At 40.1% G+C, this 20,946-nt stretch overlaps 1 protein-coding gene across 5 annotated transcripts in view; it reads right to left on the bottom strand.

The window, feature by feature from the left end:
- Positions 1-725: 725 nt before the first annotated feature.
- Positions 726-20,946, bottom strand: part of LOC130831436 (cytidine monophosphate-N-acetylneuraminic acid hydroxylase) — a 285,113-nt gene continuing 264,892 nt past the window's right edge. For all 5 annotated transcript variants that reach the window (XM_057699576.1, XM_057699579.1, XM_057699577.1 and 2 more), the window contains 3 exons: positions 16,963-17,078; positions 14,753-14,849; positions 726-1,936 (listed from right to left, as the gene is read on the bottom strand). In XM_057699576.1, the coding sequence (XP_057555559.1) occupies positions 1,919-1,936; positions 14,753-14,849; positions 16,963-17,078 (231 nt within the window). In that variant the 3' untranslated portion in view covers positions 726-1,918. The remainder of the gene's footprint in view (positions 1,937-14,752; positions 14,850-16,962; positions 17,079-20,946) is intronic.

The following is a 20,946-nucleotide window of genomic DNA, read 5'->3' on the forward strand; positions in this document are numbered from 1 at the left end:
AGCTGGGCTCCTGAAGTATGAGATGAGCAGCAGGGCCAGCGGCTCGCTGTTACCCTGGCCCCCTCTTAAAGTGGCTTTAGTATTGTGCAGCCTGCAAGTCACCTCCCCAAGAATAGCTTTCCCAGCATCCTCCTGAGCGGCTCTGAGCCAGTTTCAAGGCATTCAGCTTGTCAGCCTTTTTTGGAATGGACACATGCCCATTCATGGCATAAAGAAAACCAGCCCCTAATGCCAGCATTACCTCTGTGGGTTTCCTTTTCCTCCTGATCTTCATAGCAGTGGAGATGGTGGAAAGTGGTTATGCTCTGGGTATATTTTTAAGGTTAAAGGTAACAGGATCTGCTGATGCAGTGGGTGTTAGAGCAAGATAAAAAGAATGACTTCATAGTCTGGCGTTTAAGTCACGGAAATGGGATCTGAGATATGAGAGAGGGAAGGAGGGCAGGTGATGTGGGGTAGAAAAAGAAAGTGGGGGGTGATGTGGACACAGGTAGAAAAGAACGATTGAAGATGATTAAGAAGAGAAGTGAGGACATGTGGGGTCAATGGATCAAAGGTCTTGGTAATATCAAAGAATTGCTGGAGTCAGGGTATCAGAAGGTGATCACGAGAATAAAGACAGGCGTGCTGGTGTGAAAACAAAGCCATATTTTAAAATAATCCTTTATTTGCTCATCATATACATTTTAACAGATACTCTGCTAATATAAATTAATTTTTCAGTGATAACAGAATAATTTACTATATAGTGTAAGTCACAAAATATATGCATCATGTGTAAAGTGAACCAGAGCCAACAAACATCATTGGTGTTCATTGTTATGAGAAGCAGATAATCAAGAGATTTAAGGAAATAAATTCCACCACTGGATTCTTTATCTTCAGAATTAAAGAGGTAGTATACATGAGCACAAAATCAATTTTGATGTTCAGATAAATGAGGGGTTTGTGTTACTGTAAGCAACAACGTGTAAAATAGAAACGTAGTTAACAATCATATATTCCTAGGGATAATGTGATAATCATGGGAATATCATCAAAAACTACAGACAGCAGAAACAGATAAATTAGTTGCCTGTTTTAACCATTGCTAAGTGTTTTCAAATGTTCAGAAGAGGATTTTCTAATTTTTTCAAGATATGGATCTTCATTATTGATTATTCTATCGATTTTGAAAGATTTTTGCCTATAAAACTCATTTATCACTAGCTAGTGTTCACATTTTTTCTTCCAAGATACTGCTATTTGTTAGAATTTATGATCTACATTAAATAACAGATTTTGTCACTGAATCAAAATAATTTCAGTCCCAATGAAATGTTACACTTTAGGGTAGCCTCTGCAGCCTTGTTTTGGTAAATATATGATTTCAACAAAGCTTTCTGAAAAATTGGAAACAGCTCAGGAACCCTTCTTACTTAATTATATTCATGGACTCTGTTTTGGGGAATCAATCTATTAAGGAACAAAATGTCTATTTTTACATTCTGCTTTTTAAGTTCCATCTTCATTTTTCTCTTCTCTATTTTCTTCTTATAGCCCCTAATTTATCTATTTCTCTTCTTTCTTCTCTTCTTCTAACCTAACTTCTGCTCCCTCATCCCCTTCCTTTTCCTTCATTGTCTTCTAGGACACCTCTTCTCCTCTTATTCTATTCCTTATGTGCTTGGATTTACGTCTCCTGTTATCTTTCATAGAGAATTTGTTCCTATTGCATTCATTGATTCTTTTATAGAAAATTATGGATGGAACAAGTAAAATATTAATAATCTGGCTATGTGATGGTCCAAGAAATTTAAGATATGTGAACATTTCACAAATACAACGTGTAATTATCCATTGCTGATGTAATAAGGCATAGACTCTTTGGTATAAGCTTCTGTGTTCAAGATGTAGCATCAGTAAATACTTGAATTTTTCATGTTGCTTGGTGTCCCTGTGAATGAAAGATATTACTAATGAACAACAGTATGAAACTCATTTTAATACTTTTTCATTTTTTTATAGCATTGGGGTGAATTTTTATTTTTATTCTTTAGTTCAGGTTATATAGTCTATGATGCTTTAAGGTAAGCAAGAATCTAAACCTGGAATGTAAACTGGAATTGACTCTCCTCCCAACTTTTTACAGATTCACCCAATGACTGGTTATCAGTCACATGACCCTCCTGTTTATTTCATAAGGTTGTTACAGTCAACATTTATTGTTCTCTTACCATGTGCCACTCACTCTTCTAGAAGGGCCTTAAGAATACGACAGAACCCTGTGAGGTAGGTGCTATTATTATATTCACTTCACAGATGAAAACCTGAGACACAGATTCCTCAAGGTCACGTAGTAGGTGATAGAACCAAGATTTTAACTCAAGAAGTCAGCTTCTAAGTCTGAAGTGTTGACCACCCTACTATTGCTTCCCTGATAAGGCAACTTCAAAATGCACACATCAACCTCCCAACTCCTAGTACCTTCATCTCTGCTCCATTTCATTCATCTACTTATACAGATGCATCTTTGACCTCTTTTTTCAGATCTGCTCCATCTCCAAGACCTTGGACTTGGCAATCTCTCATTCAGCTGCATCCTTACCTTTAATGTCTCCTGCTTTTTCACAACTACTGAAGCTGTTCAGCATCCCCACTGAGCTTCTCGACTCTCTTTATTCTCCCGGGGCCACTGGTGCCCCGTTCCTGCTTTCCCTTCCTTCTCTGTCACACCAGGAGGACTTGCCATCGCTCTAACTCACCTTGTATTTTTCTACCTTTTAACTTCACCCACTCTTTTCTCTCTGGAATATTCTCTCTATCATTGCTCCCTCCATTTCAGCTTATTAAAAATATTCCCCAACCCTTGGGGGGGAATGAATTGGGAGATTGGGATTGCCACATATACATTACTAATAAGAAAAAAAATATCAAATTGTACACTTCAAATATATGCAGTTTATTGTATATCAATTGTATCTCAATAAAGGTTCTTAAAGAAAAAATAAAAATATTCTCCAACCTTCAAGGTGCTCTCCTAACACCGCCTTCCTAACCCCCTGAAATACTACCTTTTCTGTAATGTTCTTCCTGGTCATCGCAAAAAGTCAGATGTAATTTCTCTCTCCTCAGTACTCCCAACACTAAGTTTGTACAACAAATATAGTGCTTACTAACTCTGCCTTATAATCTAGTTGTATGTGAATTCCTTTCACATCCCTTTGAGCCTATAATGGTAAGTTAGAAGATCTAGACTAGAGTATGGAACAAAGAACTTTACAGCTGAAAAGAATATTCTATTCAGATCCTTAATTTTACTAGTAAGAACATCAAAGCTTAGTTTAAGATGTAAGTCACACGGACAGTTAAAGACAGAAATTCACTTGTTCCTTCCTTCCTTGAGTGCATATGATGAATAATATCATGCGTGCACAGGGCACTGTACTCAGCACTAGGTTACACAGGCAACAAAAGTGTCTACTTTTAAGAAATTCAGAGTCTGTGACCGGAAGAGACAATAGATTATTACAATATGTGATGGGGTAGCAGTTTGTGGAACAAATACATGAATAAATAAATAAATACATGAATCAAGGAATTTACTATCTTCGTAGTAATATTATGTGATCTTTCCAATAACAAATGTGTGGAAACAGGTTTTGTAGCTCAGTTTATAAAATACCATCCCAAGTGGTGGGAAGGGATGTCAAGTCTGGTCTGTGCCAGACAAGCTGATCACCATCAGCCCAAAAAAGAGAGGGATCTATTGAGATGGAGAGGTGATGTTCTCCATCTCACTCTGTTTTTAGTTTTATTCTGTTTTGGTTGCTGCTTTTCTTTTCTTTTTTGTGTTTATTTTTTTCTTCCAGTTTTATTGAGATATAATGGACATACAGTTTAAGATGTACAGCATAATGATTCGAATTACCTACGTCATGAACTAATTATCACATTAAGTTCAGTGAGCAGCCATCATCTCATATAGAGACAAAATTAAAGAAGTAGAGGGGGGAAGTGGGGGTGGGGTTGGGGTGGGATGAACTGGGAGATTGGGATTGCCATATATACATTAATATGTATAAAATAGATGACTAATAAGAAAAAATATCAAATTGTATGCTTTTTTTTTAGTACAGCTAAACTTTTATTTTGTAGCATATACATACAAGAGTCCTGCAAATCACAAATACAGACACAGAGAACTAGCACAACACTCTTCTGTCAATAAAGTGTACACGTCCCCAACAAAGCAGGCAGTGCAAAGAACGATCAACTGTCATTACCCAGGCATCTACTTCTCATTCATTTCTACTCCAGGGTAGGACTGTTACAAAAATTATTTAATCATTCCATATAGAAACAGTTTCTTCCACCCATGGATCTTATTTATTTAAAAAAACAGAACAAAAACCTAGTATTTTAACCCAAGGGCTACCAAGTAAATCCTGCTACCATCAGATTCAGGGAAAGAAATTAATTCTCTATCAGGTCAGTATTAGCATTGAAAAACGTTTAGTGTCTTGGCAGGAAAAACGTACCAGTCCCTCCCCCACAGACATGGGCAACGTGGACGCAGGTGCACAGAACCGTGAGGCCTCCCAGTCTGGGGTCAGCTCGAGGAGCTGGTGGCTGCTTGGACCATTTCACCCACTGTAGGTCACCCTATAAATTGAGGGGCTCCAGGCCAAGGGTGTACTTGATCCAAGTTTGTGGCTATCCAAAGGTACCTTGTGATATTATTCTGTGATTTACAGCTTTAAAACAAATTGGTGAATGAGAAGCATCTACCCTTTCGTCTGGACCCTTTGATTTTAACATGAGTCCAGGATGTTCATTTCAGTTTATCCTCAGATAACTACATTTACCATACAGTTCAACAGTTGTAAAACTTAAATTGCAGTTTAACTTTCCAATGACAGTAATATTTACCCTGTTCCCTAAAAGCCACCCCTCAGTAAATACCACACCCATAACTTAAATTTAGAATTTCCCACTACAGGAAGAAACCAATAAGTCTACTGAAGGCCCAGTCTAGAGAGATTAACTACCAAGTATCCTTTATTTTCCAAATGTAATAAACTAACTCCTGAAGTTGGAGATACCTACATAAAGTATCTGATGAAAACAAGAGTCTGCAGAGGACTGGTGTTAAAGGAAAACTTGGGGTCAGTGCAACTTGGGGGACCCTACTTGGTAAACATTCTCAGAACAATGCTCTTACAATTAAAAGCATGATCTCCAAAATGGAGTTTAAAGGGAAAAAAAGTCTAATAAGAAATAAAATCTGGGAGTGGCTCCTGGAGAACACCTCCCGAATGCTGGCAGGAGACCTCAGACTGCTAAAAAGGCAAGAGACATTCCACGTAATTGGGTAGTGCAAAGGAAAGAAGGGGAAAAAAAGAGACAAAGAAGAGCAGACCGGCCCCTCTGGGAGGGAGTTGTGAGGGGGAAAGGTTACCACACACGGGGGAGCCCCCTTGCTGGTGGGAAAGGACAGGGGGAGCTTCGGAGCCCCCAGAAGAGAGAGCAACAGCAGGTCTGCCCAGGGCAGAGCAGAAAGATCCCCGCACGGAGGAGTCAGGCACACTCACCAGCCAGAGAAGCTAAGCTGCTCACCTGAGGCGGAGGTGGGGGCAGGGTGCCGAGGCTTGGGCTTTGGAGAACAGTCCCCAGGCACAGAGCGGGGGCTGGCTGCATGAGAAAAAGCCTGGTGGGCGGGTGCGTCAGCAACATAGGGAGTTTGGGGAAAAACCTGGGCCAGACGGACAGGCAGGGGACTTTTGGTTCAGAGTGTTTGGGGGAAAATCCCTCTCCACGAACCCACAGGTGGCAGCAAAGCAGGTGTGACTCGCGGCTGCTGGATTGAAAAACCACCCACTCCACGCGCTGCTGGGTCCCGCTGAACACCCACTGCCCACCTGCCTTCCACCCCACTCGCCCACCCCTGTCGCCACTATGCCGGCACACAGCCCGTCCACCCAGAGCCGCCAAGGGTCCTGTGTGTAAGGCAAATTATTGGCCATATACTCCCAGCAGCAGGGGAAGCCCACCAATACCAACGGTCCCACGATCAAGACCAACTTCACTGAGAGAACGCACAGCACACTGAACTCTGCTGCTGCAAGCCATCCCGGAGATTTCAGTTAGAATGCCTTCCCTACCTCCGACCTGAATTTTCTAGTGAGCCCCAATCACCCTCTTTTACCCCCTCTTGCCTGGGTGGGGAACCGACTCCTGAGAGCAACCCACACACAAAGTAGGGACCAAAACCAAAACTGATATCCGACATCTGCAGAACAAAGGAAGAGAAGGAGAAACAGCTGCAAGAGGAGCAGATTTAATGCCCACAATAGCATTGAAAGAACCTGCATCTGTGGACCACCTGATTAGACGAGTGTTTCAGCAATAGAGACTGAAGACACAGGGGACACCTGGGGACTGTGGGGACAAATACACACAAGACTAATACCAGATCACAGCCTGAGCTCTCCATAATCCTCTCCACAGTAGGGGCAGAGCCATACCTAGAAATATTAGAGGATTGTTTAGTATTTTGCTTATTTTGTTTCTGGTTTTAGGTATGTGTTAGTCAAATTTTTATGCTACATAAGTGTAGGTGCATTTGCTTGTAACTGGTATGAGTACTCTCTTTTTTCTTTTCTTTGCTCTCTCATTTTCTCTTCTCATTGGTTTCTTTTCCTCTTCTCTGTCTGCAAGGGCAAGTGTGCACATCTCCTTGTGTGATTTTGACTGATTAGAGTTGCTTTTACCACCAACCTTGGGGATCTGTCTGTGCTTTCCCTTTCTTCCCCCTTTTCTTCCTTTTTTTCTTTGCTCTCCTTCTACCTCCTTTTTCTCCATGCCGTGCAGCTGCCAGGGTCTTGGTGCCCCAGCCAGGGGCCAAACCTGGACCTCTGAGACAGCAGAGTGGAGTCCAGGACATTGGATGGCCAGAGAACTCCTGAGCCCATGGAATATTAATTAGCAAGTGCTCCCCAAGAGTTCTCATTCTCAACAACAAGCTCCAAACCCAATCAAAGACAAGCAAGCTCCAGTGCTTGACACCTCAAGCCAAACAGAACAGAGATAAGAGGAATTTCTACTAAGCAGAATAGGGAAAGGAGACAGCAAATATGATAAATTAGACAAAATGAGAAAACAAAGAAACACCTTGCAGGCAAAGGAGCAGATAAACATCCACAAGACCAAATAAAGGAGGAAGAAACTGGAAAATTGCCTGAAAAAGAATTCAGAGCAATGATAGTAAAGATGACCCAAAATCTGAAAAACAAAATAGAGAAAATACAAGAAACATTTAATAAGGACCTAGAAGAACTAAAGAGCAAACAAACAGTAATGAACAACACAATAACTGAAATTAGAAATATTCTACATGGTATAAACAGCAGAATAACTGAGGCAGAAGAACGAGTAAGTGAGTTGGAAGATAGAATGGGGGAAAATAACTGCCACAGAGCAGGAAAAAGAAAAAAGAATAAAAAGAAGGGAAGACAGTCTCAGAGACCTTGGGGATAATATTAAGCATACCAACATTCGAATCATAGGCATCCCAGAAGAAGAAAAGAAAGGGTCTGAGAAAATATTTGAGGAGATTATGGTGCAAAACTTCCCCCACATGGGAAAGGAAATTGTAAACCAAGTCCAGGAAGTGCAGAGAGTCCCATACAGAAGAAACCCAAGGAGAAACACATGAGGCACATACTAATCAAACTAATGAAAATTAAACACAGAGAAAAAAAATTAAAAGCAGCAAGAGAAAAGTAACAAATAACATATAAGGGAAAACCCATAAGGATAACAGCTGATCTCGCTGCAGAAACCCTGCCGGCCAGAAGGGAGTGGCAGGAGATAATTAAGTCTTGACAGAGAAAAACCTACAGCCAAGAATACTCTACCCAGCAAAAATCTCATTCAGATTTGACGGAGAAATCAAAAGCTTTAGAGACAAGCAAGAGCGAAGAGAACTCAGCACCACTAAACCAGCCTTACAACAACTCCTAAAGGAACTCCTCTAGGCAGTAACACAAGACAAGAAAAAGGCCTACAAAAACACAGGCAAAACAATGAAGAAAATGGTAATAGGAACATACATGTCAATAATTACATTAAATGTTGATGGATTGAACACTCCAACCAAAAGACACAGACTGGCTGAATGGATACCAAAACAAGACTCATCTATATGCTGTGTACAGGAAACTCACTTCAGACCTAGGGACACATACAGACTGAAAGTAAGGGGATGGAAAAAAGATATTCCATGCAAATGGAAGTCAAAAGAAAGCTGGAGTAGCAATAGTCATATCAGACAAATTAGACCCTAAAGTAAAGACTATTCCAAGAGACAAGGAAGGACACTGCATAATGATCAAGGGATCAATCCAAGAAGAAGATATAACAATTGTAAATATCTATGCACCCAACATAGGAGCACTTCAATACATAAGGCAAATGCTAACAGCCATAAAAGGGGAAATCAATAGTAATACATTAATAGTAGGAGACATTAACACCCCACTTTCACCAATGGACAGATCATCCACACAGGAAATAAAGAAACACAAGCTCTACATGAGACATTAGACCATCTTGACATAATTGATATTTATAGGACATTCCATCCAAAAACTACAGAATACACTTTCTTCTCAAGTGCACATGGAACATTCCCCAGGATAGATCACATCTTAGGGCATAAATCAAGCCTCTGTAAATTCAAGAAAATTGAAATCGTATCAAGCATCTTCTCTGACCACAATGCCAGGAGACTAGATATCAATTACAGGAAAATAACTGTAAAAAATACAAACACATGGAGGCTAAACAATATGCTATTAAACAACCAAGTAGTCACTGCAGAAATCAAGGAGGAAATCAAAAATACCTAGAAACAAATGACAATGAAAACATGATGACCCAAAACCTATGGGACACAGCAAAAGCAGTTCTAAGAGGGAAGTTTATAGCAATACAATCCTACCTCAAGAAACAAGAAACATTTCAAATAAACAACCTAACCTTACACCTAAAACAATTAGAGAAAGAAGAACAGAAAAACCCCAAAGTGAGCAGAAGGAAAGAAATCATAAAGATCAGATCAGAAATAAATGAAAAAGAAATGAAACAATAGCAAAAATTAATGAAACTAAAAGCTGGTTTTTTGAGAAGATAAACAAAATTGAAAAACCATTAGCCAGACTCATCAGGAAAAAGGGGAGAAGACACAAATCAACAGAATTAGAAATGAAAAAGGAAAAGTAACAACTGACGCCACAGAAATACAAAAGATCATAAGAGACTACTACTAGCAACTATATGCCAATAAATTGGATCACCTGGAAGAAATGGATACATTCTTAGAAAAGTACAATCTTCCAAGACTGAACCAGGAAGAAACAGAAACTCTGAACAGACCAATCACAAGCACTGAAATTGAGACTGTGATTAAAAATCTCCCAACAAACAAAAGGCCAGGGCCAGATGGCTTCACAGGACAATCCCATCAAACATTTAGAGAAGAGGTAACACCTATCCTTCTCAAACTCTTCCAAAATATGGCAGAAGGAGGAACACTCCCAAACTCATTCTACGAGGCCATCATCACCCTGATACCAAAACCAGAGAAAGATGTCACAAAAAAAAGATAATTACAGGCCAATATCTCTGATGAATATAGATGCAAAAATCCTCAACAAAATACTAGCCAACAGAATCTAACAGCACATTAAAAAGATCATAGACCGTGATCAAGTGGGGTTTATCTCTGGAATGCAAGGATTCTTCAATAGAGGCAAATCAATCAATGTGATACATCATATTAACAAATTGAGGGATAAAAACCATATGATCATTTCAATAGATGCAGAAAAAGCTTTTGACAGCGTTCAACATCCATTTATGATAAAAGCTCTCCAGCAAGTGGACATAGAAGGAAGTTACCTCAACATGATAAAAGCCATATATGACAAACCAACAGCCAACATCATTCTCAATGGTGAAAAACTGAAAGCACTCCCTCTAAGCACAGGAAGAAGACAAGGGTGCCCACTCACCACTATTATTCAACATAGTTTTGGAAGCTTTAGCCATAGCAGTCAGAGAAGAAAAGGAAAGAAAAGGAATCCAAATTGGAAAAGAAGTAAAATTGTCACTCTTTGCAGATGACATGATATTATACATAGAAAACCCTAAAGATTCTACCAGAAAACTAATCCATGAATTTAGTAAAGTAGCAGGATACAAAATTAATGCACAGAAATCTCTTGCATTCCTATACACTAACAGCGAAAGAGCAGAAAGAGAAATTAAGGAAACACTCCCATTCACCATTGCAACAAAAAGAATAAAATACCTAGGAATAAACCTGCCTAAGGAGGCAAAAGACTGGTACGCAGAAAACTATAAGACACTGATGAAAGAAATCAAAGACAATACAAACAGATGGAGGGACATACCATGCTCTTGGATTGGAAGAATCGACGTTGTGAAAATGACTATCCTACCCAAAGCAATTTACAGAGTCAACGCAATCCCTATCAAATTACCAATGGCATTTTTCACAGAATGAGAACAAGAAATTTTATGATTTGTATGGAAACGCAAAAGACCCTGAATAGCCAAAATAATCTTGAAAAGGAAAGACGGAGCTGGAAGACTCAGGCTCCCTGACTTCAAACTATACTACAAGGTTACAGTGATCAAGACAGTATGGTACTGGCACAAAAACAGAAATATAGATCAATGAAACACAATAGACAGCCCAGAGATAAATCCAGGCACATATGGGCACCTTTTTTTTTTTTCAAGCTCTTTATTGGAATATAACTGCTTTGTACTCTTGTACCAGCTTTTGAGGTACACCAAAGTGAATCAGCTGTATTTATACATATATCCCCATATCCCCTCTCTCCCACGACTCCCTCCCACCCTCCCTGTCCTGGCCCTCTAAGACATCACCCATCATCGAGTAGATCTTCCTTTGTTATACAGCAACTTCCCACTAGCTATCTATTTTACAGTTGGTAGTGTATATATGTCTATGCTAATCTCTTAGTTTGTCCCAGCTTCCCCTTCACCCCCTGCCCCTGCAGCTCCATGTCCTCCAGTCCATTCTCTGCATCAGCATCCTTATTCTTTGGGTACCTTATCTTTGATAAAGGAGGCAAGAATATACAATGGAAAAAAGACAGCTTCTTTAATAAGTGGTGCTGGGAAAACTGGACAGCTACGTGCAAAAAAATGAAATTAGAACACGTCCTAACACCATACACAAAAATAAACTCAAAATGGGTTAAAGACCTAAATCTAAGGCCAGACACTATAAAACTCCTAGAGGAAAACACAGGCAGAACACTCTATGACATACATCAAAACAAGATCCTTTTTGAGCCACCTCCTAGAATAATGGAAATAAAATCAAGAATAAACAAATGGGACCTCATGAAGCTTAAAAGCTTCTGCACAGAGAAAGAAACCATAAACAAGACAAGAAGACATCCTTCAGAATGGGAGAAAATAGTTGCCAACGAAGCAATGGACAAAGGATTAATCTCCAAAATATACAAGCAGCTAATGCAGCTTAATACCAAAAATCCAAATAACCCAATCCACAAATGGGTGGAAGACCTAAATAGACATTTCTCCAAAAAAGACATGCAGATGGCTAACAAACACATGAAAAGATGCTCAACATCACTAATCATTAGAGAAATGCAAGTCAAAGCCACAGTGAGGTGTCACCTCACACCCGTCAGAATGGCCATCATCAAAAAAACTAGAAACAATAAATGCTGGAGAGGGTGTGGAGAAAAGGGAACCCTCCTGCACTGTTGGTGGGAATGTAAGTTGGAACAGCCACTATGGAAAACAGTTTGGAAGTTCCTTAAAAAACTAAAAATGGAACTATCATATGACCCAGCCATTCCACTACTGGACATATACCCAAAGAAAACCATAATCCAAAAAGAAACATGTACCATAATGTTCACTGCAGCACTGTTTACAACAGCCAGGACGTGGAAGCAATCTAAATGTCCATCAACAGATGAATGGATAAAGAAGATGTGGCACATGTATACAATGGAATATTACTCAACCATAAAAAAGAATGAAATTGAGTTATTTGTAATGAGGTGGATAGACCTAGAGTCTGTCATACACAGCGAAGTAGGCCAGAAAGAGAAAAACAAATACCATATGCTAACTCATATATATGGAATCTAAAAAAAAAAAAAGTACTGATAAAGCCAACAACAGGGCAAGGATAAGAATAAAGATGCAGATGTAGAGAACCAACTTGAGGAGCGGGGAGGGGGGATTGGCAAAGGGGAAGCTGGGAGGAAATGAGAGAGTAGCACTGACATATATACACCACCAAATGTAAAACAGATAGCTCCTGGGAAGCTCCTGCATATAACATAAGGAGATAAACTCGATGATGGGTGATGACTTAGAGGGCCAGGATAGGGAGGGTGGGAATATATGTATAAATACAGCTTATTCACTTTGGTGTACCTCAAAAATTGGCACAGCAGTGTAAAGCAATTTTATTCCAATAAAGAGCTTAAAATAAAATAAAATAAAGGGACCAAAATAAGAATCAAGATATCAAAATAAATTCATATTTTAGAATCAGATGCATTTATGATAGTGAATGCATATTTCAAATTTAATTTAAAAACTTGCTAAATAAAAAAAAGAGAAATAAAATCTGAAAAAGTATTTCAGAACACCTTTTTTGAGTTAGAGACACTTTCGCTCTTAACTGGGAAGAACGTGAGCGCACATTTACGCCGACACACATTCTCCCAGGGTGACGGTCAAGGTACCAGAAGGAAGAGCAGCTGCTCCGTGCTCTTATAAAGGGCACCCTCTCTGGTCATTTTTTTCCTTCCTAAATAAGTGCGCACGAGTTCCAATCTCAAACAGAGGTTTCCATGGGGTCAGTGGGACATAATCTCTCGACACGGCTAGTGAAAGGTGGCTCTCGACACGACAGCGGCAGACCAGATGGAGTGGACGCTGAGCTCTGACACGCAAGGTCAGGGGACCCAGGAAGGAACCTGTGTGAACTTACAGCGCAAACGGTCGACTGCGAAGAGGTTTGAGGGTTAAGGGAAACGTTCAAGAGGGCAATGGTCTTATTGATTCCTAAATATTCCTAAGATTTTTGATTTCACAGAAAGTACTTAATAATTGCCAGGGGTTCCGTCACTGTGAAGACCACTGACTGGCTGGTGACACGTGGGTGCCACAGGGCCAGACCCCTCTCGTTAACAAATGTCCACGGCGGGAAGAGGCCCGGCCGGCGACCTCCACGGCCGGCCTGCTGGACGCAGCCAAGTATCAGGTTCTTGCTGTGTGCACCAAGGACCACTGGCACCATGTCCTGTTTGCAACAGCTCCGTGTCAGCAGCTCAGAAGCCAACATTATTTGTCTCAGTTAAGAGTGGGCCCTTTAACACCATTGGTTTAAAAAAATTTCTCCAACTGTGGGGCTTACAGTTTGAGCCGTCAGCCATCTGTGCACTGTTTTGGGGACAGGTGTTTTGAATCAAGATGGTCTGGCTAAAGGTCGGTTTATCGTGCAACCGAGAGCATCTGTCTCCATGGCAACATGCTCCAATTTTGAAATAAAATGAACAGTTGACTTTGTCTTTCTCGGCGCCGAAGATGGAGGCCAAGTACTCTGCTATTTCCCACCCGCCGCACACTGCTGCCGACGCCGACAACCTGCTATATGCTTTAAATATATGCAGTTTACTGTATGTTGATTATATCTCAATAAAATTCTTTTTAAAAGGAAAAAATAGAAATAGGAAAATGTTTTCCTTGTGATGAGAATTCTTAGGACTTCCTTTCTTAACCATTTTCATATATAACATAGAGCACTGTTAATTATATTTATCATGTTGTATATTACATTCCTAGTGCTTAATTATCTTATAACTAGAAGTTTGTACCTTTTGGCCACCTTCATCCAATTCCTGCTTCCCCTACCCCCCATCTCTGGTAACCACAAATCTGATCTTTCTATGAGTTTGTTTGTTTGTTTGTTGAAGTATAATTGACCTACAACACTGTGTTAGTTTGCATTACACAACATAGTGATTCAATATTTCTATATATTTCTAAACGTTCACCTGGATAAGTCTAGTCATGAAATGTCACCATACAAAGACATTACGTTGCTATTGTCTATAGCCCCACCTTGTATAGTTCATATCTGTGACTGCAACTGTAGTTCATTTTGCAGCTGAAGTTTGTACCTCTTAATCTCCCTCACCCACTTCTTTCCTCCCTCCACCCATCTCCCCTCTGGCAGCTACCGGTTTGTTTTCTATAACTGTTTCTGTTTTGTTATGTTTGTTCCTTTGTTTTGCTTTTCTAGATTCTACATATAAGTGAAATCACACAGTATTAGTCGTTGGTTGCTGCCTTCCTTCATATGTTCAGGATTTAGCACTGATCACTCACTGACCTCCTAGGATAATTTTTGTCTTTGTTTATTAATTGGCTGCATGTTCACCTCAACCAGACCAAAGATTCCGTGGACTTTGCGCTGGATGCACTCACTACTCATTTTATTTGCTTGTTTTTAAACTTGAATATTCTTTTTGTAATGTCAGCTCCTCTCATTTCCCTGAAAGTCAGGTTTTCTGATAGACACGGTGCCTGTTTAATTCAGATGCCAAAGAGAGTGTGATGGGATGCATACAAAGGTGCCTCCCAGGTCTATAGGATGCTTTACCTGGGAAATCTCAGGTCCTTTCTGCCCACAGTACACCAGGAAGGACTTCCAGTCGGGTGGTGTTAGGGGGAGTTTTATTTGAAAATGGTTCCAAAACCTGTAAAAGAGATAAAGTAGAAAAATATGTTTTGGAAACTTCCATGCCTGTTGTCTTGCCAAGATGTGTTCAGTACCCGGTACTCAGCTCTCCCTGAGACAGTATTTCCTGTACTGTTTCAGATGTTCACATAGCTTAGCATTTCCAGTGTGTTGAATGCAATCCCTTAAAACATGACAACTGTGTATTATTTTTCTGCGATGTGCCTTGCTTTAAGGAATTCTTATATGTAAAATTATAGATTTGTATTCTGTACACAAAAGCATTAGGATCTGCTATTGGTGAGGGTGCAGATAAATGGGTTACACGTTATTTCTGGGAAGGTGAGCTGGCTTCCTGAGAACGATTGGCAAAGTGCAACAAAAGTCTACACACTGCATGTATGTCAGATCCAGCAGTTCCACTCCTAGGAATTTATCCTAAGAAATCACTGTGAAAGTGTGCAAGACACACCTACATGATTATTTGCCAAAACATTATTTCAAATAGTGAAAAGTTAGAAACTTACAGGGTGGATAAAAGATTGTTTAGTAAATATGCAAGTATTAAAGTATGTATAGTATTATCCCATTTTTATAAAAAAAAAGTGCATGTGAAGAAAGATTAACTAGATATCAAAATACAAATTTACAGATTGTTCTCTCTGGGTGATGTGATCATTTGTGGTTTAAACTTTTTCTTGTTTGTATTTAAATTTTTTTTCAAATTTTCTGCAGTAGATATGTATTAGTTTTATGACCAGAAAAACATTTAATAAACTCATAAATCCCATTTTGAAAGCAACAAAGATAAATTGGGCTGTGACCGCTTCCCAAGATTCATTATGGTATTTTCTTACATTTATGACTTTTGTTATCAAAACAATATAACAAAACAGTCTTCAGCATCAATATCCCAGAAGCTTCCAAGATGAAATTATTTTTTTTAAGTAGAGTAACCTTCAAATCTCTACCAAAGTTGCTACATTTCGTTTTTTTCCAGAACAAGAAGACACATCTAAGTTCTGTTGAAAATGAACAAAACCTGGAATGTTTTACAGCTGTTAAAATATTTGAGGTTGATCTGTGTGTCCCAACACTAGGGATGCCAAAGATATATTAATGAGTAAACAATGCAAATTATAGATGTACTAGGATTACATTTAAAAAACAACAGCAACAATAACCACCCCTCCCCCACTATACAGGTTTTATTGAGAACAAATATATTCAGCAGAATGTTGATGTACTCAGAAATAGGGCTGGGATGACACACACTATGCTGTTTTTATCAAGTGTTACCCTAGAGAGTAGGTGGAGGAAAGGGAGAAAACAGACAGGAGGTGTGGTGTAGAGTTGTTTCCTTTTATTTTATATACTTCTCCATTCTTTAAATATTTTAAAAATCATTTCAAAACATCAAAAAGAAATAAATAAAAAAGAAAATTCACGACATGCCTGTGCTTGTGAGCTCAAGGCAGAAGCTAGATAGTAGGCTTTGCTTATTTAAAATTAAATTCCTGAACTTTTCAGAGGGTCAGTGGTAATGATAAGAAAGTATTTTCCCTCTTGCTGATTATTTTGCAAATGTGAAAATGGCAAATGGGCCTTTCTGACACTACGGCTCAAATATTACAACTATAGTCTTAAAGACATATACAGTTTTGCAATGAGAAACTTACATGGCTTTGAAGTGTAAGCAGGTAGAGACTCAGACGGCCATTCCTTTTAACCAACTAGTTCACCAAATTCATGCTTAGAGTTGGGCACAGGCAAAAATGTGACATAGGAAATGATTGTCTTCAATGATCACATCTTTGCGACATAAAATCCCCTCCTCATTCTTGTCTTGGCCAAACACACCCATTCCCTCTCATAATGTCCTTCCCTTTACCATAAACCCCTTTCAGAAAAGATTGAAACACATTTGCATGAATGTAGAAACAATGACTCTTTAAAATGTTATTTTCCCAACCAGATTTGCTTTTTAACACGTTCACAAAGAAATGAAGCTCTAATGGAGGAATCTCAAACATCCATCAGAATTTGGGGGCATAGTCAATCACCGACTCTGCTTATATATCCAAGGCATCCTCTACAGTGGCCTAGGGCATGACAGGCATCTTCAGACTTACAGATGATGGTATACGTCAGGATCCCGCTGAAGCCGGGTTTGGAACCCTATATACAAGTCATCCCAGAGCAGACCATTCTTCACCACGTATCTGATGACATCAACCCGACTCCGAATCTGAAACAGACATGGAACAACTAGCAGAGGCAACCCAGCCAGCACAGAGCATCAGTATCGACCCCTTGTGTCCCTGAAAGAAGCAGCCGCCTATAATGGCGGGGCTCTGAGGAGTCAGCAGGAAAGCCTACTGAAGTAGATATCATAGGCGGAGGTGGGAAAGAAGGGCTCCTGAGTGCAGCAGAAATTGAGGGCAGGAAAGCAGCAACGGGATCAGGAGTGGGGTGGGAGCAAGATGGCTGAGAGCACAGACAGAATCAGATTGCTGGCCTCAAATCCATGCTCTAGCTGTGTGACCCTGGCAACCATTCTGTGCCTCGGTTTCCTCATCTATAGAATGGCAATAACAGAAAATTCCTCACAGGACTGTTGTGAGTTCTCACTGAGTCAAAGGATATAAAATACTGAAAACAAGGCCTGCCACAGAGCAAGATTATCTTCATTCGGTGGGCAAGGCCCTTAGCTTTAAAGAATCCCAACTCCTGACACGGGATCTGTTGAATAGTCAAAGGTGCACAGGGTTAGGAGACAAGCAGAGGTGGTTTTGAGTCTCAGCCCAGCACTTACTAATCATGTGACCTTAACTTTGCTAAGCCTCGGTCTCCTCTGTTACTGTTGTGAGGAAAAGAGATAATTCATAACAACAACAACAAAAAGAGCATGAAGTAGTGTGAAAGGAAGTTACTAGGATTGGACATGGTTTTAACACTTCATCAGTACCCACGTTCAAGTCTACCAGGAGCCTTTTTCAGTATCTGGCATCACTTTTTTTTATCCTGATAAGTATCGTGCTAATGCCAGCAGAGGCAACTTTATCATAAATGACAGGCTATTAAATGACACAGAATGATCAGAAGTTTGACATTTGGGATTTATTTCTCTTGCCTGCACCAATTACATCCATTGTGAACTGAGATCGCAAACGCAGGTCAAAGGATCTCTTGTTTTGCCAACAGAGGCTTAAAAACATGACTGCCCAGTATGTCAAGTTGAGGACTCCCCAGTTAAAATGCAGTGTTAAGATCTAGTTCCTCACAGTGGAGGGGAGATGGCCTTTCCTGACCTTTCAAATTAGAGAGGTCTTTCAAACGTGGAAGAATTGGGGAGGGTTTGAGAAATGTTTAGGCTGCAAAATGGGAAGGTCTTGGTGACTGATTACAATTGTAATTGAGGGAAAAGGAAAAAGTGGAAGATTACCCTGTTTTTAGCTGGGCTCACTGGTGGAGGTGGGGAGGGGGCGCTGATATCGCCAACAATGAAGGCAGAAAAGGAGAAAGAGCCGTTGTAAGAAAATGATGTGTTGAATTTTGAGCAGGTTGAAAATGAGGTACCAAGGATTTGGATATCCAGGTGATGACATCTAGCAGGCGATTAATGAATCTGAAGCTGGACAGTGTTGGTGGGAGCTGGGCAAAGTCTGGGCAGGACCTATGGGTTTTTGGAGTCAATAGCAGAGAAGTGGTGCTAGCAGATGTGTTCACCCAGGTACGGACTTAAGAAGACAAGTGGGTTGAGTACAGAACCCTAGAGGAAAACAAGAGATTTAAGTGGTGGCTGAGGAAAGAGAGACCCCAAAAGAATGCAGAAGAACAGTAAGGAAGTGAAGAAAACAAGGGCTAGCGTCACTGGAGCTGAGAAAGGACTTCTAGTTCACAATGATGGACAGATCCCACACATAACCCGCCTTCCACCCACTTTCAGACACAACTAAAGTGCTGACAAAGTGAGCGCACAGGTATGAACTGCCACAGTGAAGAAGAAACAAAGTGAGTCATTGACAGCAGGAGATTTCAACTCACTAATGTGAATCTGGAAAGTAGGCAGGTGAGTGGCATCTGAAGAACAGGGCAGAGGCTGCAGGATCCCAGAGAGTATGTGGAAGGACGTTCAGATTCAGAAGGAAGAGAGGTAGGTACCATGGATGACAACAGGGACACAAGAGCACAAAAGCATATACACAAAACAGTCAACCCCTTCCTTAAGCCTATGCATGGCTCCCGGGCCAAATACAATCAGACACTTCTCTGCCTAAATGGAATCAATTTTGCAGGGAGAATGAGGGCAGGAGTATATCCGTGACCTCCACATTTTGGTATTTAGGAGTCCCTCAGCCTAATAGCTGGCACCTCACCTTCATAACTTAAACAGGTGACACCCTGTCCAAATACAACCCAAGTCTTAGTTCATAGCTTACAGTCCCTTTTTAAAAAATTGAATTAACTTTCCACATTTATAAATCTGGGTATTTCACATGAATAGCCAGATTTCCAAGTTTTCTGGAAAATTCAGAAGATCAGCTGGAGCTCAGCAGAGGCTGCTCCCTTCCCATGCTTTCCACTTGATACAGTCCCCTACCCAGCTCCACCTATTTACAAGCTCTGCCTGGGGCCCATCTGTGAGCACTTAAGCATCTAACCCCTGCTTTCAAGTAAAGCCTGCTGGATAACAAGTCCTACTCATATACAGACAGCCCTAAGTCAGCTTGAAAAGGCCTTTTGTTTGGTTGGTCGGTTAGTTGGGTTTTGTTTGTTTGTTTGTTTTTGTAAATATAGATTAATCCCTTAATTCTTAAAAGTCACCCACAGTGAAAGAAAGGTCAGCCTGAGGTGAGCAACACTGCATGCAACTAGAAGCCAAAGGAGCAATGCCTTCAGGTGTCCATGGAAAGTGATTGCCACCCAACACTGTGTGTTCAGCCAAGCTATTGTGCAAAATCAGACAGGAAAGTAAGGTTTAGCTCCCGTGTAACATTTCTTCGGCAGATACTTAAGCAGAAAGTCCCACAAAGGAGGAAAGCAAAGAAGGTGAAGACATGGGTGGGGTCTGGAAGTGGGTATGGAATGTCACAGGGTGACAGATTGGCAGCTGACCTAGAGAGGAGCCCATCCAGGTTGGAGCGGGAGGCTGGAGAGCTACAGGAGCCATGCATCTAGGAAAGATGGAGAGTTGATGTGATAGAAAACACATTTATGAGTTTGAAAGGCAATGAATGCAACACCCCCCCTCAAAAAAAGGCAATATGAGAAGGCTCTGGGTGGCAAAGAAAAGGAGCTCTTTCAAGTACAGGCATAACCTCTCTAAACAAACCTCAACATATAGACATCTCACTAAAATCCTGGGAGATAAAAGCACTGAGAGTCAAAATAGGGACCACCATGTACGCAGCAGGCATGATGATTTACCCCACGGTGTACTAACGCTGCAAGTGAGACGTTGGTTGCTTTATCCAACAGATGCATTATGAAAAGCTGTGGAAACGTGACTTTCTTCCAATGATATATTTTAAATGAACTTGTGATTTACCAGCTGTACGACCTTGGGCAGGTTATTTAACCTCTTGGCATGGCATTTTCCTCATGCATAAATGGGGAGTATAGTAATATGGGTTCATAAGGTGGTGGTTTTATTAAATGACTTAATATTTATGAAGTTGTGTTATGTATGTGTTTGGTAAATAAAGCAATACATTTATGATTCATTTTGCTTAAAATGGATGTTTCACGTAGAGTTTTCCTATATGTGAAAACACAGTTTTTTAAAACCCATAAAGTAGGTGATGGATTACTGGTTTTACTAAAGTTTCAGCATAGGATTCTCTTCAACAGCAAGTACTAAACATAAAAATACAAGTCAAATTATTAAAATGTAGTTTATGAATACATCTACTGTATAAAGGTACATTTAAAGCTCTATAATTAAGGCATCACACATCTATATGGCATGTGTAATATGCTTAAGGGCAGACTATACACCCTCCTAATTTATTTAGTAATTTTTACATTTATATAGAATTTAAAATTACAATGCATGCTCGCATATTTTGTGTCATTTGACTATCATTAAAAAAAAAAACTGATAAGGTGGGAAG

The sequence above is a fragment of the Hippopotamus amphibius genome, chromosome 11 (assembly GCF_030028045.1).
Source record: "Hippopotamus amphibius kiboko isolate mHipAmp2 chromosome 11, mHipAmp2.hap2, whole genome shotgun sequence".
Taxonomy (NCBI): Eukaryota; Metazoa; Chordata; class Mammalia; order Artiodactyla; family Hippopotamidae; genus Hippopotamus; species Hippopotamus amphibius.